Genomic DNA, 25,800 nt, shown 5'->3' on the forward strand with positions numbered 1-25,800 from the left:
AGCTGACAGCAATCAATGATGAAATTTCAGAAACTTTCAGCCAGAGAGAGAGAGAGAGAGAGAGAGAGAGAGAGAGAGAGAGAGAGAGTGAGAGAGCGAGCTCATCTTACAGTCTTGTCAGAAGAGTACCACGGTGTAGCAGAAGACAAACACCGTGTGATATTAAACATGACATCAGTGGCATCAGGCTACACATTATTCACTGGAATACAAGGGCCCTGGCTGGCATGCAACTTTACATCAGAAAATGTGTTACTGCCGCGCACACAACAAAGAGGCGAGAGGCAGATTCATCAGTAACAGCAGCAACCGACTCTCAAGCTATCATTCTGCTTCATTGGTGGAGTATTTCCTAATATTTTGTGCTGTGACTAAAACCTTTTCTTAGCAAAGTGAATGGCATTTTTAATATGACTTACAGAGTTTCAGCTGAAGTTTGTTGAAGTAGATGCATTACCTGTGTTTAAGTGGAATGAACTTGGCCATTAGTTGAGCAGAGAACAACTTCCTTAACCTTGAGTTTGTGCTGATTAAATTTGTCACGACAAGTGTGTGAAGTGGGGGGAACAGTCACTGTCGCTCTTATGTGAAGTGACACATTAGAGTGAGGAATGGAAATCAGTCACAGTTTGGCGCGGTGTAATTAAAAGTTACACCACCCCAAATTCAAATTTGTTAGGTGTTCACTTGTGTGTAGAGTGCAGACACGCTCAGTCAAGCAATGTCCCAATATCTTACAGCCGTTCTTTACTCTCTGTTTAGGCTCATTAGCTGTATGTGACACAGTTGAGCAATGGATCAGAGCCGAATCCTTCAATCTCATTTTTTGAAGCCAAAGACTGAAAAGGCAAGAACTACTTTTTCTTAGACACAGCTTTGGCAGTTGGTAGGTAGTCTGTACGTCACCTATGTCACACAGATCTTATTTCTTATTCCTTTTATTTTTATTTTTTTTTAGTGCGTGGCCTTTCACTCAGACTTTGAAATCAATCCAAAATCAATATTAAACAAGATCAGTGAAATATGTTCAGACACCTATGGTCCTAACAAACAACACTCCCTCTCACTCTCCCATCTCTGCATGCAGCAAGACAACCATGAAACATTGCTGTTACAAGTGAACATGTCATGAGGACACAGCTGGCTACAGACAAACTAATACAAACACAGCGTGTTTCCATTTGAGTCCATCACAGTCAACATCCACACACATTTGTTTCACCTCTTTCGGTAATCACATACTACAGCTGAGCTCACATGTAACACAATGTGTTTGATATGGGGTATTATCAATTAAATACCGTGAACAAGTCTCCTTCTTTAATCTTAAGCCTTACTGGCTACAGGAAACTAACTGTGGGTCTATACACAGTGGACTTTCTAGTCCATCCCCAAATCCCATAGCATAAAATGAACACACCACCCCAGGGTTTATATCTGAACTATTACCATCCTGCACCCCTGAGACAAGGAGGGGAAAACAGCATTGATTCAATTAACTCGGATTAATGGGCTACCATCAAGATTCAGACACCTTGAAAGACACTGTGAACACACACTATACACTCTATTCACACAGAAAGTGCTGAGGCTGGACTTTCCCTAATTATGGACAATGGTGAGTAATTCATACTGTCCATTTGATATGAATAGTTGAGTTTAATTTGTGCTGAAGTGGGCTGTTGTCAAGAAAAGAAGAGCAGAAAGCAAAAGTGTATGTGGATAATCTACATTTAATACTATCACAGCAATAAACCATAGAGATTATCATTAATTAACAATTTGATTAACAAGTATCATGACTGACACAGTGTTTCCCCTGGCTGAGAATTTACCTGTGGTGGTGGGTGGTGCGACGTGTGAGCCATGTGCGTGCAGAGATTCATGCAGTTCACAGGGGGGAGAACGTAAACCAGCATGTTTTGTGTAGCTAACAGATCTCCCCTAAACACTTAGCATGCATCAGTAGATGCTATAATTTACTGATGTTACTCAAATGCCTCACATCCAGGCTATCAGTATGGATGGTAGACACTAGCTAGGCAGCTATGCACAGGAAAGCCTCTAATCCCCACTCAGTTACTGCAGCACTCGCAAGGTAAAGATTCAGGACACACTGGTTATGTCTGAAATAGAGAGAGAGAGAGAGAGAGAGAGAGAGAGAGAGAGAGAGAGAGAGAGAGAGAGAGAGAGAGAGAGAGAGAGAGAGAGAGAGAGAGAGAGAGAGCGAGCTCATCTTACAGTCTTGTCAGAAGAGTACCACGGTGTAGCAGAAGACAAACACCGTGTGATATTAAACATGACATCAGTGGCATCAGGCTACACATTATTCACTGGAATACAAGGGCCCTGGCTGGCATGCAACTTTACATCAGAAAATGTGTTACTGCCGCGCACACAACAAAGAGGCGAGAGGCAGATTCATCAGTAACAGCAGCAACCGACTCTCAAGCTATCATTCTGCTTCATTGGTGGAGTATTTCCTAATATTTTGTGCTGTGACTAAAACCTTTTCTTAGCAAAGTGAATGGCATTTTTAATATGACTTACAGAGTTTCAGCTGAAGTTTGTTGAAGTAGATGCATTACCTGTGTTTAAGTGGAATGAACTTGGCCATTAGTTGAGCAGAGAACAACTTCCTTAACCTTGAGTTTGTGCTGATTAAATTTGTCACGACAAGTGTGTGAAGTGGGGGGAACAGTCACTGTCGCTCTTATGTGAAGTGACACATTAGAGTGAGGAATGGAAATCAGTCACAGTTTGGCGCGGTGTAATTAAAAGTTACACCACCCCAAATTCAAATTTGTTAGGTGTTCACTTGTGTGTAGAGTGCAGACACGCTCAGTCAAGCAATGTCCCAATATCTTACAGCCGTTCTTTACTCTCTGTTTAGGCTCATTAGCTGTATGTGACACAGTTGAGCAATGGATCAGAGCCGAATCCTTCAATCTCATTTTTTGAAGCCAAAGACTGAAAAGGCAAGAACTACTTTTTCTTAGACACAGCTTTGGCAGTTGGTAGGTAGTCTGTACGTCACCTATGTCACACAGATCTTATTTCTTATTCCTTTTATTTTTATTTTTTTTTAGTGCGTGGCCTTTCACTCAGACTTTGAAATCAATCCAAAATCAATATTAAACAAGATCAGTGAAATATGTTCAGACACCTATGGTCCTAACAAACAACACTCCCTCTCACTCTCCCATCTCTGCATGCAGCAAGACAACCATGAAACATTGCTGTTACAAGTGAACATGTCATGAGGACACAGCTGGCTACAGACAAACTAATACAAACACAGCGTGTTTCCATTTGAGTCCATCACAGTCAACATCCACACACATTTGTTTCACCTCTTTCGGTAATCACATACTACAGCTGAGCTCACATGTAACACAATGTGTTTGATATGGGGTATTATCAATTAAATACCGTGAACAAGTCTCCTTCTTTAATCTTAAGCCTTACTGGCTACAGGAAACTAACTGTGGGTCTATACACAGTGGACTTTCTAGTCCATCCCCAAATCCCATAGCATAAAATGAACACACCACCCCAGGGTTTATATCTGAACTATTACCATCCTGCACCCCTGAGACAAGGAGGGGAAAACAGCATTGATTCAATTAACTCGGATTAATGGGCTACCATCAAGATTCAGACACCTTGAAAGACACTGTGAACACACACTATACACTCTATTCACACAGAAAGTGCTGAGGCTGGACTTTCCCTAATTATGGACAATGGTGAGTAATTCATACTGTCCATTTGATATGAATAGTTGAGTTTAATTTGTGCTGAAGTGGGCTGTTGTCAAGAAAAGAAGAGCAGAAAGCAAAAGTGTATGTGGATAATCTACATTTAATACTATCACAGCAATAAACCATAGAGATTATCATTAATTAACAATTTGATTAACAAGTATCATGACTGACACAGTGTTTCCCCTGGCTGAGAATTTACCTGTGGTGGTGGGTGGTGCGACGTGTGAGCCATGTGCGTGCAGAGATTCATGCAGTTCACAGGGGGGAGAACGTAAACCAGCATGTTTTGTGTAGCTAACAGATCTCCCCTAAACACTTAGCATGCATCAGTAGATGCTATAATTTACTGATGTTACTCAAATGCCTCACATCCAGGCTATCAGTATGGATGGTAGACACTAGCTAGGCAGCTATGCACAGGAAAGCCTCTAATCCCCACTCAGTTACTGCAGCACTCGCAAGGTAAAGATTCAGGACACACTGGTTATGTCTGAAATCACTCCCTATTTACTAAACAGAACACTATATGTTAAAGCTGTAACTAACAATTACTTTTTGTATTGATTAATATATCAATTAGTTTTTTGATTAATCTAACGATTATTTAACTACTGATTAGTTCCTGATTTCTCGAGTAGTTCTTTGGTTAACTTACCAATAAAAAAATAACCACAACCTCTATATCAATCTCTCAACCTTATATTCAAGTATTTTCTCATGAAATACTTATTTTACAAATAAAAATTTCCCATCATAAATGGTACTATTCATCACAATAGTTTATTTATGGATGCAGACCCAATTAGGAAATGTGTTTACTATATCATATCAAATTACCATAGATATTGTTGAATATGTTTTACTTCAATGGTTTGTGGCGATTCAGAAATGCACCTGTATTATTTAATTGTCAACGGTTGCTTCAGCGACTAACAGTGTAACATTAATGGAAATCTACGTCGTTAAGTTTTATATATGTATTTGTGCATAAACAAACTGCAGACAACTTGCTAGTGACTGGAAAGTGGCGTTACCATTATAGCCATTTGCTCTAGGGAGTCTTCATTGAGTTCTTGTCTAAAACACATGATAAGGACTCAAGGATGACTCCCAGGAACTGATATCAAGCAATTTTCAGACAAAACTCAGTGTAATAAATGAATACACTGCTGTCTCATCTTTTTGAGATCAGACAGCACCAGGATGTTTTCTTCTGAAATGCTCGTTCATAACAATTGTACTGCTGTGGTGTGCCATTTCAGTTTTAAAAAGTGTGCTGAGGGCCATTTTATTAGGCCTCTGTTTAATGAATTCCCACACTTTGGACAACCAAGGTTGAGCTTTTTGGCATGAGGTCTCATTTTCATAACGACCAGTGAGTGTGAGATGCCATAATGAACGGGATGAATGTAGACAGTGCGATGCATCAATGCGTTGCACACAAATCTACATATTTATATATATATAATGGATTATGTTGAAGCGTCATTCCAGCCTTAGTATATTTACTGTCTGCCATTTTATTTGAGTCTGATAATATGCAATATGTCGCATTTTATAGATGCCAAGGTTACAGGTGTACAACTCAACAGCTGTCCGAAAATGATGATCATAAGTGTCTGAAATCTTAATTTACTGTTCACTACTGAGTAAACTATTGAGAGTCCATTATATAATGAACAGTGAATGAGTGAACACAGGAGGGATTTCAGACAGGGATTTGGGACTTTCTAGGGAGAGAGAGGGAGAGAGGGAGAGAGAGAGAGAGAGAGAGAGGAGAGAGAGAGAGAGAGAGGGAGAGAGGGAGGGAGAGAGAGAGAGAGAGAGAGAGAGAGAGAGAGAGAGAGAGAGTACTACTGCAGAAGAGGAACAGAGGGAGTGTATTAGAGAGAGTGTGAGCCAGGGAGAGAGGGAGAGCTTATAGATGTGTACTTCTAACAGCTTTAAATTGAGCAACTTTAAATGCTGACACTCAGAGGAACCTTATCTTTCATCTGCAGAGAACCATGGACCTGAATCTGTAAGGAGCTAGCAGGCTGCAATCGCCAGTCAGTGGCCGCCGACGGCCACTTCAAATTCAGGATTTGGCCTTGTTTGTACAACAAAGTCTCCTTCACTAGCACAGGGTGACTGCAAAGGTTTATTGAGCTCTCCTTTCTGAATCTGGCATTTCTACATGTGAATGTGGTGTTACGACTGTCATCTGTTACCTTGTTACACACAGACCCACAACCATAGATGGAACTAAAATGGTTCGGTTCTTGCAGTGGCATTGGTGAAAAGTAATATAAATTGTGTACAAAAGACTTGAGACACTAATGGACAATTAGTCAATAATGAGGGGACTCCATGACTACAAAAATGCACATGTACCGTACACAACACAACACACACCACAACAAACACGGAGTACTTAGAAACAGGTGTTGCTACAGAGATGTTTTTCAATAGCTCTGTCTAGTCCTTTCACTGTGCCAAACTTTCTGCCTGCCTTAGTCTATCTTACTAACACTGCATTTTAAATATACACTTCATTTCTCTGCATCCTCCCATGTCGGACCACAGCAGCAGGACACAGAGAGCTATCCTGCATCTTAACAAGCACTTCAGACGGGTGCAGCACAATACTGTCTGCAGTCAGTAAACACACTGTAAACTTACAGTATGCAGTTCATGCAGATTTTCAAGAAAGAACCCCCCCCCCCCCCCCCCACAGGACAGATTTATCCTGCCTCTCAACCTCTCTCTTTTCACTTTAGCTTCTGTTTCCTTAAATTTGCATATCATCAGCCAGTTACTCTCAGGGCGTGCCAAGGAGCAGTGCACCCTAGCTGGTTGCCAAGGAAACTTGCTGAATTTTCAAACTGGCCAATAGGGTTGTCGGTTAAAGCTTTTAGAGCGTATCAGTGTCTTCAACCACTACTGAATATGACAGCAGGCTTGTCACTATATCTGCCCGTTTGTGCAGCAATGCCACAGTTCATTTGATTGAAAATGCCTCTTCCATTTTCAAAGACAACATCAGTCTTTGTACAAATGTTCCTTTTTCTATGGTAAACTTATTAATCTATTAAAAACGATACTAATAAAACAGCATGATAATGACAACATCTCCGGGACATTTAAAGAATATTGGAAAATTGGTTTGGACTAAAAATTAGAGTGGATGACATTAAATAAGCATTCCAATTTTTAAGCATTCAATTTATCGATTGCATCAACTATCCACTGTCATCCAAGCCCAGAGTCGTCCGGTGCAGCTCAGGAATGACAAGATCAGTAAAAGGCTCTCTTGTGTGGTATGGCTGGATTGTTTTCTGAAGTGTACCTGCTGAAAACACGTCTGAACCCATGTCATGATGGTGACACATCAACGCCCAATATCCATTGTGGGACTTTTTTTAAATGTCACTGCCAACCTCCTTTGCCCACAAGTCAGAGGCATCACTGTTTTGATGTCCTGCTTTGTCATCCTGGTTATCCGTCCAACAGACACTGTATGGGTTCTCTTTGCAGTGCATTTCCACAAGTATTTGATCTTAACAGTCCTTCTCCTCTTTAAAATGATTAATTGAACTCACATTTCCTTGTTTTGCACAGGTGAAACTACTGAAATGAATGTCGTATGGGAAGGACTGTAATACCACAATATATAACTAAAAAAATGTGTTTTCTTCTTTTACATTCATTTTCTACTGTCCCTGTTTTGGCACTCACTGCCAGTCACAGAGCGTCTTTCTTTTCAGCACACAGGTATTATGAAATAGTAAAAGGCAGATTTCACTCTTTGTGAGGCAAATTGCGTCTCCCAGGTCTTTGAGTAAATTATTTCATCTATGTGTCTAGCCCACATTAGATGATTGAATGTCATTAATGTAAAACAACTGTAAAAGGTCAAACTCATCAAATTATAAATTCTATTACTAATAACACAAGATGGAAGTCAAAATGCAAATGCAAAACAACAAAGAGTAACGGGACATGATTTCATGGGATTGAAATAGGTTTAATTATTTAAATGACCCTTCACCCTTCTAAAAATCTCCATATACACTCTAAATAGTTTATGCATTTAGATGCCATTTCACATTCCTGAATTTACTCTCTGCCATTTACATCACAGCTGTGTTTGTCATATTTCATATGCACTATTGCTGCTCCTCAGAAAGCTTGTTTTACATTTTACATAACTGCCTTAACATGCCAAAAATTTGTTACTGCTAGATTAAAAGAGGAGCATAACAGTACTAAATATTACATCAGTTTCATTAATATGTACTACTGAATGAATATCTTTGTTTTTGTCTTAGTTTTTCAAGAATAGTACTAAGATTGCAATTGCTTATGTACGATCAGTTGCCAGTTTAACTAAAAATAACACATACCAATAAAGCAGCTGTGTAACAAACCTACATTCATATTTTGTCCACCCAATATCTCCCCATATCACCCCATATATGAGTGAGGTTAGACCAAATATTAGCAACATTTCTTAATACAACACAATGGTACCACAAACTACAGGCTTCAAAACAATCATAAAGTTGAACCACCATCTCTCTGGAACAGTGTCAGCAAAAACTGAACATTATAACTTTCAAGAAGGTAGGATTTATTGTAGGAATAATTTTATGAGACTGCTTTGGTTTTACCTGGGTCTGATAAACTGGCAGCTGAGTATAGAGCTGGGATTATGACGTTACCAACCATTTTGCCTTTCAGTGAACATTTAAATTCATCTCACACACAAATTTACATTTTTGAGTTACAGTGAAATGTTCACCCCGCGGCACAAAGTCATGACACATTCATACATGTCGCACACAGGTGTGACTGTTCAGCCGTTACACACACACTGGCCACGGGAAGCACTTGAGTAATCAATATCACCTATAATTACTGAACAAGTGCACACACAATTCTACATGCAGATATGCACCCACACACTCACACACATACACACTCACGCGCACACACACACACACACACACACACATAAGCTGACTACAAACAACATGTTACACAACCAGAGCGGAGTCATGAGACAAGCTGCTCTTCCGCTGTTCCGAGAGATTTACTTCAGCAGTGGCTTGAATTTGGAGTTGGAGTCACAAGGAAAATGCTACAGAGGCTATGATATAAAAGAGGCATGCACAGATGTGTGCACATAGAGTAGTGATACACAAAAATAGACACAGTTTGATTAAATATACACTCAGTTGTCAGTTTATTAGGAACACATAGCTAGAATGAATGCAGTCTACTACAACTGTCGTGCATTAAATACTTCCTTCATGATTGCTATAATGTTCAGTTTTTGTTGAAACTGTGTTGATTTAACTGGTCATGGTCATTTTGGAGACCGTAGATTGTGGTGCTGTTGAAATGTATCACAATGTACAAAGATGTGTGTCTGTTGTTTAGCCTACCCTCATTGATTTGGATGGGGTGGAGAAAATAATAGAAACACCTGTAAACATTACGCAATGCAGTTATATAAACTGTTGAATCAACACCGCTTTCGACAAAAACTGAACATTATAACAATCATGAAGGTAGAATTTATTGCAGGATTTTAGTGTGGACTGCATCAGTTTTAGCTAGGAGTCCCTAATAAACTGACAATTTAACATGTCAGAAGTGAGAGGCAGGTTCTCTCTTTCCAGTACTCAACTTCCAATCTGGCTCACTCTCTACTGCACTGTTTTTATGCATGCATAAACAGACATGGACACACACTAGTGTTGGGACTCAGTCATTCAATAGACCAAATGTTTCTTTGCTCCACTGGACAAAGGAATTCACACCCCACAGTTCCTCACGGTTCACACCTGGGGATGACCCTTCCCCCCCATGGACCCCACTGGCCAGCCAGTGTGGGCCAGTGTGTGACATGTGACCCCCTAAGGTGTCACAAACAAAACCAGTCTTCTAGACCCCTTCTCTCTCTCTTCCCTTCTTGGCTTGCTCTGGAGAGCAGCTCCAGCCCTCTCCTCTCGGTTCTTCAAAGGGCAACAAGGCCCCAGCCCAGGTCAGCTCTGCTACCTGAGAAACTAGCTCTCTCGCCGGCCTGCAACCAGCAGCCTGCAAACACTCTTCTCCTCCACAACAGCGACCTGCTTCGGATTAACTGTGAGTGAACCAAATCCTCTTCAGAATCAGCGGCTACAACACAAGGCCAGCTGATTTTCCAAGCAACAGGAGTCGTAGCAGAGTTAGCATGGAACAGCTAACTCTGTGAGGGGAACAAAGGAGATACCAGCAAGCAACACAGCCAGACAGGACTTTATTCCACCAGGAAACCCCCCAAACTCACTGGATTTTACAAACCACTGGAAAGGACCTCTTTGCTTGTTCCAAGGATCGGGTAACGTTAACGGACTGGGCCTTACCTCTCCCAGCACAGCATAGCACCGCATAGCTAATCAGCAGAAGTCTTAACTTGTTAATGTACTTGTTGATTGATGTCTTGTTGTTGTAATGTTTGCTTAGGTTGTGGTCAGTCATACAGTTAATCGAGTACTCGTATGTTCACACACATAGCAGTACGTCTCAGTCCTAGAACCTGCATGAAGGTAACCTTCCCCCTCTAACCTGGTACCTTTAGATTACATGAGCTAGGCTAACAAAGAAACTCACACCTCCCCTCTCACACACACTAGGTGGTCTCAGCGGCCATTTTAGTAGTTTCTTTGTTTACGCCATCTTTGTAGTCTTCTTTGTTCAGGTCATGTGGTCACAGTGACCACTTTGAGTCGGCCATCTTGCCTTTGTCTGTGTCCCCACAGACACACACACACACACACACACACACAACACACACACACACAACACACACACACACACCTGTATATGCTAGATTAGACATTGTACTTTACTCTGCTCCATTGTAAATAAATGCCTTTTTAAGTATAACTACTGGTGTGTTTAATGTTGCACAAGCGTGAATATTGCCAACCTCTACTCGGTAGAATTCCAATCCTTCAACTGTAACTTACTATTGATTTGGTAATTTGGTTATAGTTAGTAAGCTAATGGTTAATCAGAGTTCCAGATTAATGGTAATAAATTGAGACTAAAACCATATTGGCTATTTTGCCTATTAGTTTAGGCTGGTGCCCCGTGAACTTTAATTCATTTTAAAGTTATTCTTTAATATTAATATTTTTAATATTAATATTTTCTTAATTTGTGATAGCCAATAAATTGATAAACAACCGAAATCTAACATATTTGGTGTCCAGCTCATGAGGTAGAGTACTGTTAACATAATGGTGCCGCCCGGGTGAGGCCGAGTACTAATGATGCCCCCGTGTGAGGCCAAGTAATAATGATTTCCAGTTACTAATAGAGCTCAGACCCAACACTAGCACACACAACCAATATCGATTAAAGTCCTCTTCTCCATTACTGTTGACAGGCGAGACTGAATATGCCAACAAGATCTACAGTTCATGTCAGTCACCAATGAGATATGAACACTCATAGAGACACAGACACACAAACATATAGACACAAATACCCATACCCACACACACTCCCAGATTTGCAAAGAAATACAGTATACCTTTAATATTACTGCTGGTAAGAGTAATACTAACTAGAGATACTTAATGTTATACCTTCACAATTAAAAAGTATGTAAATTCAGTAACAGTAAAATGTGTCTTTTTAATATGCCCTGAATGACCCAGTATGGATTATGAAGCTTTTCCACAATGTATCACTAATTACAACCTCTGAATGCACAATATGCATCCATGAGACCTAATGAAGTTAAGATGGAGAAGCAGGCAGCTCCAGTGGGAATGAAAAGAGTCTCTGGTCCCCCGTCTCTGGAAAATTGTAGCTCTGTGCTAAAGCTATGTCCCTGCCAACATGAACATGTTTAAATGTGGATCACCATAATTTAAAACCCAATGATGACAAATAGGTGTAATTAAGTTATGAGTAAAGCTTGCTGTAGGATTGTAGCAGCAACCAAAAGCAATTAAGTTTAATTATTTTCATATTGGACCATAATAAAGCAGGAAGAGTGAACAACTAAGATATTCTACCTTTGTAACTTACCTCTGAACTGCTGCTAAGAGACTCGTGTCACCACGGATAAAACAAAAGAGACTGATCTCCCCTGCTGTTAATAAGAATGTAGCAGAGCACTATTTGTGGTGCAGTTAATTGGAAGTGTGTAAATTGTCAGGGGGTCTCTTTTTCCTGTTGGCAACAAAGTAGAGAGTATAGTGTTATTGTATTGACTGCAAGGATCGAATTCAAACGCTCTCTGAGTGCGTTTGCCACTGTATGTACAATTTCAGTTCAACTGCACAGACAGAGCGACAGCTTAAGTCTCATAAATTACTACTCAGAAGATCTCATCCTTTGGTGGTGGCTATACAAGCTATCCAATGCCTAAAACAAGAAATCCTGAATTAAAATCTAATGTTCTCTGCTTTCTGGTTATAGATACAATATTACAGTGGAGATAGGTGTTCCCCCTGCACAAACACACAATGAATATCCAGACCAGACTTGTAACAAAAGCTCAGCCTTGGACTAATATTAATGTCTCATTCTATTCCCAGGCTTCTCTCAGACTAGACTCAGAGAGAAAGAGATGGAGGAAAACAAAGACAGAAAAACAACAAAGAACAGGGGAATCGTGAAGAGGGAAAGAAAAAAAAGAAAAAACAAAGTAGAAGCTATATAATAGAGTTAACCCAAAAGGTGAGTGGATCAATAAACCAATCACAGAGATAAATGAGAATTGCCTATCCACTAACAAACATTAATTGCTTTATTATTTAATTGATTAGAATCCAAATGCACTGTCCCCAAAACCGCATTTATTCTCTTGTTACATCACAATCACATAGTATTGTCCCAGTTCCCCAATATAAGACTGTTAATACGTGTAAGAAAGCACAAGCCTGTACCAGCATATGGGAGTTTGGAATAAAGGCATGCCATGTTGTCAGATCTGCCATAAAATTACACTCCTCTTGTTTCCACCCTTCACCCCCTCTCTACTTTATCTCTCTTTGGGCAGAACCTGATGGACAGATGGAGGGAGATCTAGGAAGAAAGAGGGATGAATGGGAAGTGTGATGAGAATAAGAGGATGGGGTCAAATCTCTCTCCATCTCTCGCTCTCTCTATCTCTCTCTCTCCCTTGATGGGTGTGTTGTGGGCAGATGGAGGTAGGAGTATGCTAGCCACGTCTTGTGCCCATGCTGCCACTGTGAATGAAGCTAAAAATAGCAAAACTGGGACGTGAGAGGCTTTCCAGAGAGGTGCCCACCAATCACGGATACAACACTGCATATGTCAATCTGTATGTGTGAGAGTATTTGGAGGAACTGTCAAACTACTGTTGCATGTAAGGCTCAAGTCAGAAAGCAGGGAAAAAGACATGAAGTGTGGATGAAAGACAGTGGAAAGGGAGGCAAGACAGAATAGGGCAGCGGGAAAGAAAAAATAAAGGGAAATAACGAAATGAATCAAAGTGAGCAATAATGAGACATGAAACAATGTGTTTAGGAGACAAATAACATGCATAAAACATACATGCAAACATAAATACTGTAGATTTACATATGTGGGAACAGTTATAGGCAGACAAACACACAAGGTCCAAAATCTAAAAAATCGAATAAGGATGGGACCGTTATCTACATACTTTCGAAACTCAACATGAATGACTGAAAATTCTAAAATGGGGAAAAATAAAGATGTTATATAACTGGAAAACGATGAGTACTTGAAAGAAAATCGCCACTTCTACCATACCTGAGAATAATTTGTCAGCCATAGGCACAAGAACGTAAGGTATAACCAGTGTCCTGCTTGAAAAACTGAAAGTGTAACAATCAAGAACAGGTCTTCATGGGTACTGCAGTCATACAATTGGATGCCCATAACTAAGGCCCTTGGAGACTGCTAAACAAAAGGTTCACAGTGCTGGCGGCCAGACTAATGAAAGACACCAGAGAGGCACAAGCCAAAACGGTAAATGCTCTGATGTCAAAAGAACAATCTATGGTGCAAAACCAGCTGCAGTGCAGCACTATGGTGAGACCCAGCAAGAGCTGAAACCGAACAAAATGGGAAGCCCATATGAGAGAAACACTCACTGAGCATTGTTGGTATGTGATGATTAACAAATGTGAAAAAACACCACTACAATTTCATAGAGTGGGAGTCGGTCACTATCAAAGCAGCATTCAACAGGCACAAGAATAAATGGATACCATGAGGGCTTGAGTTGAGTCCCACCTGCTCCTTAAAGAACCTAACAACAAAGGGCAGTGGCTAGTATCAAGGGCTGTCCTCAACCAAGCAAAAATGTATGCAATTTTATTTTAGTTTTTCCATTCTATAAACATTTCCTAAACACGTTTATTATTATCCATCACAGTTTTAAATCAATGCAATAAAGGACAGGAGAAAAGTTTGTTATTAATTTCTTCCTTGAACCACCAAGTACAGTTTGGTTTGCTGACCAATTAATTAAAAGTTTTATCCAAGTGTAATTGCTATTTGTTTGTCATGATTTAGGTCTAAAGGGGGCCTAAAGGGGGTTTTAGTGATGAACCTACAGAGAATTGTCTCCTGAATCTGCAGCTCCTTAGCTTTATTCAGTTTTGTAGCATATTTCAGCTCTTCAGCTGCCCGGCACTCAAATTAAGTGTATTGGTTCATAGTTGGACACAGTTAGTGACTAGGTCAGAGGTCACTAGAAGGACCATTGTCTGGATCCAGACCCGGACCCATAACCTATGAATTATTGAGTGTATATATATATATATATATATAACACAGGATTTTGCTTTTAATCATTTGAAGACAGCATACTCATTTCACAATTTTTGTCTCAACTCAACCATTCTACAGTGACAAACCTGTACATAATGTATTCGGTTAAAAGAGTTGCTGGATCAAACATGTAATTCCTAGAAATAGACATTTTTTCAGCCACTGTATTCACACATTCGTATCAACCAACCAATCTATCTATCGACTGAACAGGGTCAGCCCCACCAGCAGTATGGGTGAACTAGTTAGTAACAGCAGGCTCCCACTCTACTTGCTAAAGCAGAACAATGTTGAACATGGGTTGACTACAGGAAAGCCTACAACTGGCAAACTGATCTACCTTACCTGGAACTACAACAATGATATCAAAATGTTATTCTGACCAACTGTGAGCAGATGGCAGTTAAGTTATAAAAAAAGGATAATTGGAACTAGAGGGCTACATAGCAGGTGCTGGAAACAGAATGGCTACGAGAACCTGAGATTACACAAGCAATCCCAATTCCTTTATAGGTAAGTAAGGACTCAATTGTCAGCTCAGTGGAAAGAACGTGATCCAAGGCCATCACATAAGCCCTACCCGTCATCAGATATTCACTGGGTAAGTTGGCCGAGAGAGGACCTGGAAGCAGATTCTGTTTTAACCAACCAGTTATTCAAACACAAGCATCTTCCAATACCACGTCAAAAACAGTAGCCATTCAAACTAAAATCTATGCTTTGTGTAATTTTAGTTCTTCTTAAATAAACTCTGTCTCCAGATTACTAAGGGAGCACTAAGGGTCTACTAATGCAGTGGAAGGAAAAGATCTGCACAACTCACAACTAGTTGTTGGCTCATTTTTAATGTTGTAACCCTGCTGCCTCTGCAGTATTTTTTTTGCACTAAAATAAGCACAAAATTAAGTTAAGTGTTAATCTCTGCCAAGATGGTTATGTTTTCACCTGTTTGTTTGTTTGTTTGTAAACATGATTACACAAGAAGTACTGAACCGACCAATAACCACATACAACCTGGCAAATTTTAATTATATAAAAGTAATTGCCCAACAACCTCAACAGCAAAAGCATATACATCATGCAATGATCATCCCTCACTTAAAATACTGTATGACAAGCTGGCCTCAAGCAAAGGCACAGCACTGAAGCCTATTCCCTGTACAAGCAGGCTCTCGAGATGTTAGACAGAAAGCCCAACTCTTACCATCATTGCAGTATTCCTGGTGAATACGTGAATAAATATTTTATTAACAACCTGATAAGTTCTCTTACAATTGTGTCTTGCAGTTCTGTGTTGCGTGTTTTATAACTTTGTGCTGCATGATGTGTATGTCTGGCTTATAATACAATTTTACTTCTGCCACTTCTTTTTACTGGCATCTTTTAACATTTTAGCAATACCAACAGACTGATTACTCTGTTTTATTCATAACTACTGCTCATTGCTGCTCTGCATGTCGGTATGTTGTTGTTGCCTCATGCTGCTTGCATGGCTATATATACACCAAAATAGTGTTCGTTAGTGTCCTAATATTTTGTTGATGCCAGTTGCTTTGCATGGCCTATGTTTATGTCTACGTTGTTGCTGAAATTTCATTGTGTTGATGGTTCTTAAAACATCTCGCCAAAAGACTGGAGTTAAAAATTAGCCAGCTGGCCAACAATGCCTTATTTGCAGTCATATTGATTAATGGGCACTACCCCTTAATAAATAAACTAAATGAGAAATGAAGGGGTCAGATCCAAGATTTTTTTATCACTTTCCTAAACATTTGGAAATAAGGCATTTTTCAACATTTTCGGCAATTTCTTAGGAACTAATGGATGGATCTTGATGTGGCATATTTATGGTGCTGACATCTATTACTTCTGCAATTTGGAGATCCAGCTGCAGATGAAAATTTCAATCTCACAGACATGAGTTGGATTGTTTGGCCTTGGCATAGGTACGCGCTCTAGCAAGAATCTGTTACATTTTTACATCTGATTTAAGGGTCGGATCCAGGAATTCTTGAACAGTTTCCTAAACATTGCGAAATAGGGCATTTTTCAAAAATGTTTGTCAATTTCTCTTTTTTCTTTTATGTTTCTATTATAAGAGCTGGACAGATGTGTAGGACTGTTTGGGCTTGGCAGAGGTATACACTCTACTGAGTACCATTCTAGTTAGATAGTTGATTACACGAAGATCACTTGAACATCAATAACATTAAAAATCTTCTCATTACTACAGGCAACTCGTCACAGTACACAAAATAATTTTATCCATATTCCAGCATCCAGAGACTGTATGCCAGCTAGAAAAAGAAGGGTTTAGTAAGCATCAAGGCCAGTGTCTTGAATGAAACATGAAGCATCCATGAGTAAACTAGTAAAATGGCTCCTAAAAATAAATTGCTCAGACAATATCAGAGAACCCTCACACTCATGGGTTTATAGGGTAGTTTGTAGAGTATCCAGACTTGAGGAAGGCATATATTAGCCTGAATAGGGATTTTTTTCATTTTGTAGAAAGACCATCATCACACAGTTATAGTTCTGACAGCAAAATACCTTTTGACGATGAACTAAAAGAGGCAACACAAGAAGCAAATGGAGAATAAGGATGAATGCAGGTGGAGAGTAGTGGGGCAGACTATTTATTTCAGTGTCTCCCTCTCCTCTTGAGAGATGAATGACACCCATTAGCAGTATTGGGAAGCTGTCTCTTTTAGCTCCAATCATAGAAATTGAAATGGTGGAGTTGGATATGATAAATGACAAATGGTACCCATGATCCGAAAATAAAAGACAATCTTTGCAAATAATCTGCCCAACAGTCTGACTGAACAAATGGCAGTATCAACTGCTAATACAACTTTACAATGTCCTACTCCCAAGACACAGTACTTCAATTAAAATTGCACTGAGGTGCAAAACTTTTATGTAACAATAGACTTTGCTTAAGTCTAAATCACCAACAAATCCATCCCATTTCCCCATTATGAATTTTATATGCCTGCTCACTGGAAGTCCTCTTAGTGGAAAAAGTGGAATTGACTAGATTTAACTGACAAAAAGTCAAAACTTTCGCAATGCCAAGTCAAACTTTTTTTTTCACCACCAGAGTTTATTCCATTTCACCACTTAACCAAACACTAAGTATAATACAAGGACTGGGTTTTATCTTTGAGATCACCTTTATATTGATATCATAAATTTGACATAACGGGTCAGGCGCTCCATTCTCTCCTGCTAAAAAGGAAAAGTGTGGCCTAGTGTGATCTTTGCATGGTGCTTCATTCTCCTGATCCAGGCTTGAGACACAGCAGGATATGTGTAATCCTACTTCAGGCAGACTATTCTAGTGTAATCTCCTGCTCACTCAGAGTACACACAAGTCACTTTTGACTGCTCCATAAAAGATTCAAACTGTCAGAGTCTGGCCATCTGTCATCTGGTTCTGTTTGTCCGTCAGACTTTCAGGCTCTCGCTCTGTTAGTCTTTCTGTCTGTCACTCCATATGTGTTCTTGCCTCATGGTTATGGTATATGGGACAACATGTGACTCCTTGAAAGTGAAACTAATGAGCATCTTTACATTACATAACCACATTAAGGGAAGTCCCATGGTAATTGGATTAGGACTTACGGGCATGTGTGCAAGTTTGTGTACATGCATGCACTCACTCACAAATGTGCATGCATGCAAGAGGTGCGCATATGTGTGCATGTAAACAGTACAACTTTGTGTGTGTCTATATCAGTGGTCCCCAAACTAAGGCCCGCGGGCCGGATACGGCCCACCCCCACATTTGGCCCGGCCCCCTGAACTATTATTATTTATTTCATTAATAGTGTTATTATTTATTTCCTGACTTTTTTTTCTGTGAAGAACCCGGAAAGGGTTATTTGGTTATGTGTGGCTTTCTAGAAAACAATAAATTTTTACGTTTAGGCACCCCTGCGATCGTCACACTTTTTCTGTTACAAACTGAACCCGGCCCCCCATCAGAGAAGGGAAAAGTTATGTGGCCCTCACAGGAAAAAGTTTGGGGACCTCTGGTCTATATGATAAATACTGTACCTGCAGGCTAGAGTGTGTGAGTTTTGTGTGCGTGTGCAAGTGTGTGAGCTTGACTGAAAACCGTTTTTGTTCACAGACAGTGATCATGCAGCACCTTTGGGGAATTCTCTGCTTTCTTTACAACTGCTCTCCTTTTATTTCCTTTCTTTATTCCTGGCATGCAGCACCGGAGCCTCACTAAGATACAATGGGTCATTTCAGCCAAGTACTCAACAACAATGAGGTAATCAACAATAACAAACACAAAAACAGCCTCTTCCCTTTGCCACCAGTGTCTCAAGAAGGAATCAAAAGCACCCTCAAACTAAGCCACCTATAGAAAGCCAACTGAGCACCTTATTTTGCTATACCATTAGCAGCACGTTTCCATTGGAAACGTGAGAGCAGAAGAGGCGGGGTGAGTTGACACAGAGGCACATTAGTAATAATAACTTAATGCTGTCATGGAGATTGGCTGCGAGTGATAGATAGAAAGAAAATATATGAGGTCAGAGATATGTAGAATTAATAACACTTCATTTTATTCTCCAGACAATGATGGGTAACATTTTTCTTCTTCTCTGCATTTATGTGCAGTTCCAGGCCATCACGTTCTGTTCAAGATAAATTTAACCAATGAGTTGTAAAGGACATTTTAATGGGAATACCGTCCTTACTTCACAGTAAAGAATGAAACACTTAAAACAGGAGTAGCCAAAAGAAACACAGCTACAATAATTCATTATGAACTAAGATAGCAGAGCTTGAAAAATGAATGACATGAAGCTTAGGGTCTGGACATGTGCCCTGTTCCATACCACCTTCTGCAGCTAAAAATATAGACAGACGCAATTGAGTATGATCACAGTGATTTTGTGAAGAGACGGACAGTGCATACTCCATACTGAAAATGGGAAAATAAAGGGAAGAAAGGATCAATGTCACAGTCTAATGGCTCAGCCTTTTTTTCCAGTGGATGCAATACAAAAAAGACACAGGCTGGTGAGTTAGTGAGAAGAATGTGGGATTGGATCTCAGCACAGAGGAACAGCAGCGACAGAGAGACAGAGGATGAGGTAAAGTTCCACAGTTCAGGTATAACTATCTTGATTCTCTACTTTGTGTCTTCCTGTGGATTTACAATGCCTCTCATAGCCATCTTTATCCCTGATGCCTTTTTCTCTCTCTCTCCCCTCCCTCTCTCCCTCTCCTGCTCTGATCCTAAGTGGCCAGTTGTCAAAGTCAGCTGAAGCCCAGTTAATGAAGAGTTAGATTTATTAGTGAGACATCAGTGGGCAGGGGGGAGTGGAACCCCCAGAAGCCAGCAAGCAAATACAGCCACGAAGTATGCATACCAAACACAGAAAGAGAGGGAAAAGAGAAAGAAGAGGGATGGGATGAAAAAGGATGGTAAAGAAAGAGAAAGAGGAGAGAAAACTGAAGATGTTTAAAAGAAATAGAGCTAAATCCATGAAGCAGACAGAAGAAAGGCAGAAAGCACCCAGCCAGAGAGGCAGGGGGAGAGGCAGCTTCCCTCTCTTTTATCCCCTCTTCAGCAGTGGCTACAGAACAAGCTCTTACCGTCTGTTGTAGGTCTGGGATACCAATGCGGATGACCACGGTGTTGCCTGTCGGCTCCTCCATGGGTGCTCTTGCACTGTGGCTCCGCTGTGCACCGGGACGGAAAGCCGGAACACCGACAGGAACAGGAACGACGCTGTCCTCTTCCCGGGAGCTGCCGCTGTCAGTGCTGGCCCCCTGGCTGCCGTTTGCTGCGTGTGTGTAAGGGTGTGTAAGTGTGTGTGTGTGTGTGTGCTGTTGCTGCTGCTGGTCCTGCCGTGGAGGGCTGGGTGGCTCATGTTTGCCGGCTGCCGGACGCAGAAGCATGCTCCGTGTTAGGGGCTTAGTCTATGTCTCTCTCTCTCTCTCCGCACACACCCACACACACACACGCACACACACAAGCATACACACATACGCGATGACTCTGGCTCACACTACACGCACACACAGCTTGTAGTGTGCATCAGTCGCCTGGGAGAGAGAAGAGGGAGGGAGAGAGAGGCAGGGAAGGAGGGTGGCAGAGAGGGAATGGGCAAAGAGGAGGAGGTAATAGGAGATTACAGAGAGATGGAGGGCAAAAACACAAAGAGAAGATAAGTACCAAGGGAACTTAAAATATAAAACTGTGAAGAGATACAGAGATAAAGCAAGATTGAAGGAAATATATTCATAGACCGGTGTAAAATTATTTAACTTTAATCTGTGATTTGCACAAAAGATAACCCTAATGCAATTAAAAAAGAGGCACATTCAGTCTTTAAATAGAACAAAATAGATAAAAGCAAAACTTAGACAAACAGCAGAATTGACAGTGAGGATTAACCAACCATTAGTATAAAAATGTTTGTTATTGACTTTGAATAGTTTTAATAGCAACACTGTTACCTAATGAATGTGACTGCTGACATCAATTTAACATTCTCGCTTCAGTTTGAAATCTTTTTAAGATGCTCAATTCATCAAATGTGCGTGAACATCTCCAGTAACACCTGACAATGAACTCTGCACATGTTGATGCTATAATGCTTGTAGTGCGACAATGCTGCGCACGCGCACACACACAGTTGCTTTTGCTGTAGTGTACTGACCCTGGTGACGTCAGAACAGCACGGGTGGGGGGTGGGGGGGGGGGGCATTGTTTGTTCAGATCAATGTTGGGCAGAATTTGGCCTTCATGCTTCACTTTATCTATCTGTGGGGGGTGTTGCTGATCAAATGGTTCCGTGGTAAACACAGGGATACACAGACAGAGTGTAGGAGTTTTTCATTCGTATAAAGGCTGTTTTTTTATTTTTCATTCACTGTTTCATCATGAAAGCCCTGTGAAGCCCTGACACTGGGACTGTGATTAAGAGCTAAACACATGATCTGACCTTCACTTCTGGTCTGTGACTGTCATGTTTTATGACAAAAGATGTGTTGTTTTCATGTTGACCGAGCAACATGCTTAAAGGCATTGGCCTATTCAGTTCATGCTGTCATATTCAATTGAACCAAGGACTCAAGATAACAGTGGAAATGCTCATCAGAGGAGATGGGTGCACGACCTTTGTGTGGTGTGTAAGACAAATACTTAAGGGCTTGAATATTGCCAGTTACGCAGCTCACCCTTTTAACAAACGAGTTTCTCATGCAAGGAAAATGTACCATGAAACATTTGTGGCAGGTCTGTAAATTATTAATTGTGAGCTCAAGTCAGTGCTCTGCTCCATTGCCATTGTGTTCTCGGTGCCATCACTGTTCAAGTTGACCAAGACAGTAGGGTGGAATTTAAAGCAAGCACCTCGGGGAGAATACAAGTGATGAAAGCGCTGAAAATGCTGTTACCCAAGATAATGTGGGCACTTGAACTGACACACACATGCAGGTATGCACACAAACGCGCACATAATGTGAAACCCACAAAAATACAAGCTGCAAGAATGTTAACACACATTGCTGCTGATCACACTGTTGATATCAAGACCTGTAAACACAAACAAAGAATAGCTCAGTGTTTTCCCTATATATATTATATTCTCTTATATAATTTTGCAGCGGCAGCCCACTGCTGCAAAATTATTGCCACCACTGCAATGTCATGAAGTCACAATTACATGACTCTGCAGAGGACTTTTACTTTGAAAAGATGGATAGTGTGACATCTTGCTAAAGTGAGAGGGGGAGAGAGAGAAAGAAAAGAAAAAGAAAATTCAACTAGCTATCATTAAGTTAGATACATTTTTATTACTTATTGATATTCACTATAACTGCCAGTGTGCGTATCCCACCCAGGTACAACAAAACCCATCATAGTCGGACTGGCTATAGGGAGAAACCAGCACCTGTTGTGTGAGTCATTCAGGGTGCCAATGAGAGCATGCAGCGTGCGTGGCCTGGGACTGGGCTCGCTACAGACATAGGTGAAGGGCTTTGGGAGGACACAACGCAACTGTTTGCACAAGCCAGATGAAACTCGTATACATTTTTTTAAGAACCTGAAGATCCGATCATCATTAAAGCTCATGTCATGCAAGAGGGCCAATAAAAACAAGGAATGGTCAAAGTTGTCATATTGACATTTAAGGTGTATTGACTGATTCACAATGTCTATGCAAAACCACCACCTTCAAAGTTGTTGGCAGCTGATGGTAGCCTTTGAGCGCCACAGTGAATTAAACATTTTTTTTCTACTTAGCTGAATGGTTAACTAGTAAAGATGAAAAGGCAGCAAAACATCTTTTCATTCATCATTCACTCTTATGATGGTCTCTTTATTTGTGATGCATTTGCAAAGAAACATTACAAAGACAGGCTGAACACTGAAGGCTGAACAGGAGCGTCTCACTGCAAATGCCAACGTGCTAATTCGGTGGCACGTGTTTGCTTTCAACTGAGGTAAATACAAATTATTTGGAAAGATATCGGGCTAAGAAAATTAACCCCATCGCATGGGTAAAAGAATATATGGACTTAAATCATTGTAAGTAATGCACTCACTGAAAATTGTGGGCTAGATGTTCTACTTACCCAGCAGATGTTGAACTGTGTGTATTTCCCTGCACTAGAGGCTTCCATGTGATTGCCCTGCCACTGCTGGACACTCTACAGTATGTAATCCCATTAGCATTTGAGAAAGAGCATGGCAGGTAGCCCTAATACATTAGAGGATTTAGCGGATCACTCTACCTGTATGCGACTTTTGCTTGCCAGGTCTTTAGGGCAAGGAAAATTGACAACTCTTCCCCAAAACCCTTGTAGTATAGCTCAATATTCACATTTTAAAAAGTGATTCTGTGCCCTTACTGTACTCGCCAAATGGGTCTCCACACACTTTAAAACTGGCACAATGGATTACCAACAAATTACAGTGTAGTTTGTAGATAGTTTCAGTCACAATTTTAACTTGTGTACAATTTAATATCAGCAGCCAGAAAGCACACACTTGAATTTTTCAAAATAACTGATATATCTAGAATTATATGAGTACATGAAGTGCATAATAAATAACAGCAGATTACACAATTGGAAGGATTAAGTTCTGGGAATGTGGTAAAGGGACCTAAGATGGCTTGCCAAAACAACAATGATTCCCCTAGATAGCTGGGGCCGGGCCAGGGAGAGATTTCATTCTACTTGCATCATACAAGGACAAACTCTGTAGGCAACAGCACTTGAAGAGATCTACATACAGGGAACGAGTTATCTGGCTGGAGAAATGCTAAGAAAAAAAAGTCAGGGAACAAAGATTTGGGGTTGATATGCAGTATACCTTTTTATCCACCTTAATTTTCACCAGTGTAGTTCACAGGCTTCAATAGTCTATTCTAAAGGATGTGAAATATTTCAGATTGAGATTTAACTCTGGCGTATTGATGAGTATGAGTGTGTAATTCTACAACCAGAGCTGAAGTGATTGGTGAACTAAAAGGATTAACAGAGCAGAAAATAAATCTGAAATAATTTTCATCAACTAATTGTAAATATTAAAATAATAAACATTCACCGTTTCCAGCTTCACTTATGAAAGGATCCATTGCTTTTCTCTGACTGAAATTCACTGATAAATGAACGGTTTAAGATTTTGAACTGTTGGTAAGAAAAAAAATGGAAAACATCACCTTGGTCTGTCAGAAATTGCCGTGACTATTTTCCACCATCTGATTACCCTATAAACACAATCGGTAGATTTACCAGTAATGAAAAGTTGCAGCTTATTTTTGCCGCAGTATGAGTAATCTATACAGAAACCTACTTTCATATATAAGTTTAATTCCATGACATCCCACAGAAAACTGCACAACTTAGATAAATGACCAGAACTTGGGAGTGGTTCAACTGCTTAATGAAATAGCTGGACCTTTAATCTGGCCTGAAAAAATGACATTGGCATACCCAGGGCTGGATGATAATTCAACATCGTCATTAAGCATCTTTATAACTTCAATGTGTCAAAATTCACCAGGTATTCAATTATGTGTTTAGTGTAATGTGTTATGTCTGATACCTTTTTAGATCTATGAGCGTACCTATAGATTAACACTGCAGTCCAGATTCTCTGTCTAACTGCCATGGCTTGGGAACATTAAGAGAGTGGACTAGAATTATAAGGAGGTTAGCTCCCATGCCTCAGCTAACATCTACTGCCTCCTCTCTCTTCAGCTCAGATCTCTTTCACTGCGCCCCCTCTCACCCCATCTCTTGCGCTCTAGCCCAGTGAAAACAAAGTGAATAATTCATGACCATAGCAGTGTGTGCATGGATCCAGTGCAATGTATGCGCGTATCTGAAACATCCGCTAGGCTTTTAAAGCCCTTGCCATAGAGCCATACTGTACATGAGGATCTTCACAAGCACTACTGAAATCCACTGCAAGCCATCAGCCAGCCCTACCTGTTCCCCTCCAAGACATCCACACTGGAAAGAAAAGGAGGCTGGGGCAGAGGGAGGGAGAAAGATAAAGGTAAGCACGGTGGCTGAGGTAGCATGAAGCAGAGAGGGTCAGAGAGGATGTGGCTGAGACAGTCAGTGGGCCAAGAAAAAAGTAGAGAGAAAGGGAGCGTGAAAGAAAAAGAGAGGGCGGCAGAGTGACGACAGAAAAGGAAGGTGGGAGAGAGGGAGGGAGAGCATTACATACAGTCAGCTTTGACAAACCATCCACATAGCCTGTGGCCTGGAGTAAATGTGATAACTGTTCACAGACCCCATCAGAGTCTGCTTCACGCTCCTCTACACCTGGTAAAGCAAATGTCATGGCCACTCACAAACTGAAGTCACCCAGGGCCACATTTATTCACACACATGCTGATACACATACTCACTTTATCTTTCTGTCCCTTAAAACATTTTCCTTCATTCCATCTTCAAACCTCTTGCTACCTCTCTCCCTCTCGTGGTGAATTCGAATGAAGGTAATTCATTTAATTCATTGGTAAGGCTGACAAGCATCAAACAAAAAAGGAGAATGTGCTTTTAGCTGCCTGCTTTGGTGCTCTGCAGTACCTGTATGTTAGAAGAGATTTCTCAGGCTACCAGGTGTAATAGGCTGATTCGTCTTTCAATAGAGCTGACCTGAGAAGAGAGCAGACATCCATTTTTCACTTAAAGATAAGATAAATATGATGAATAGCAATTT

At 40.6% G+C, this 25,800-nt stretch overlaps 1 protein-coding gene across 7 annotated transcripts in view; it reads right to left on the reverse strand.

Moving 5' to 3' along the window:
* shank3a (SH3 and multiple ankyrin repeat domains 3a) overlaps positions 1 to 25,800 on the reverse strand; it is a 185,891-nt gene that overhangs the window by 136,999 nt on the left and 23,092 nt on the right. For 6 of the 7 annotated variants that reach the window (XR_008828931.1, XR_008828932.1, XM_056388345.1 and 3 more), the window contains exon 2: positions 20,205 to 20,657. Coding sequence is in view for 5 of the 7 variants with exons in the window: in XM_056388345.1 (XP_056244320.1) it covers positions 20,205 to 20,510 (306 nt within the window). In the remaining 2 variants the exon portion in view is untranslated. Of the gene's footprint in view, positions 1 to 20,204; positions 20,658 to 25,058; positions 25,102 to 25,800 lie in introns of those variants that run through there. The other variant, XM_056388344.1, reaches the window with a different exon arrangement.

Source organism: Seriola aureovittata, chromosome 10 (genome assembly GCF_021018895.1).
Source record: "Seriola aureovittata isolate HTS-2021-v1 ecotype China chromosome 10, ASM2101889v1, whole genome shotgun sequence".
Classification (NCBI taxonomy): Eukaryota; Metazoa; Chordata; class Actinopteri; order Carangiformes; family Carangidae; genus Seriola; species Seriola aureovittata.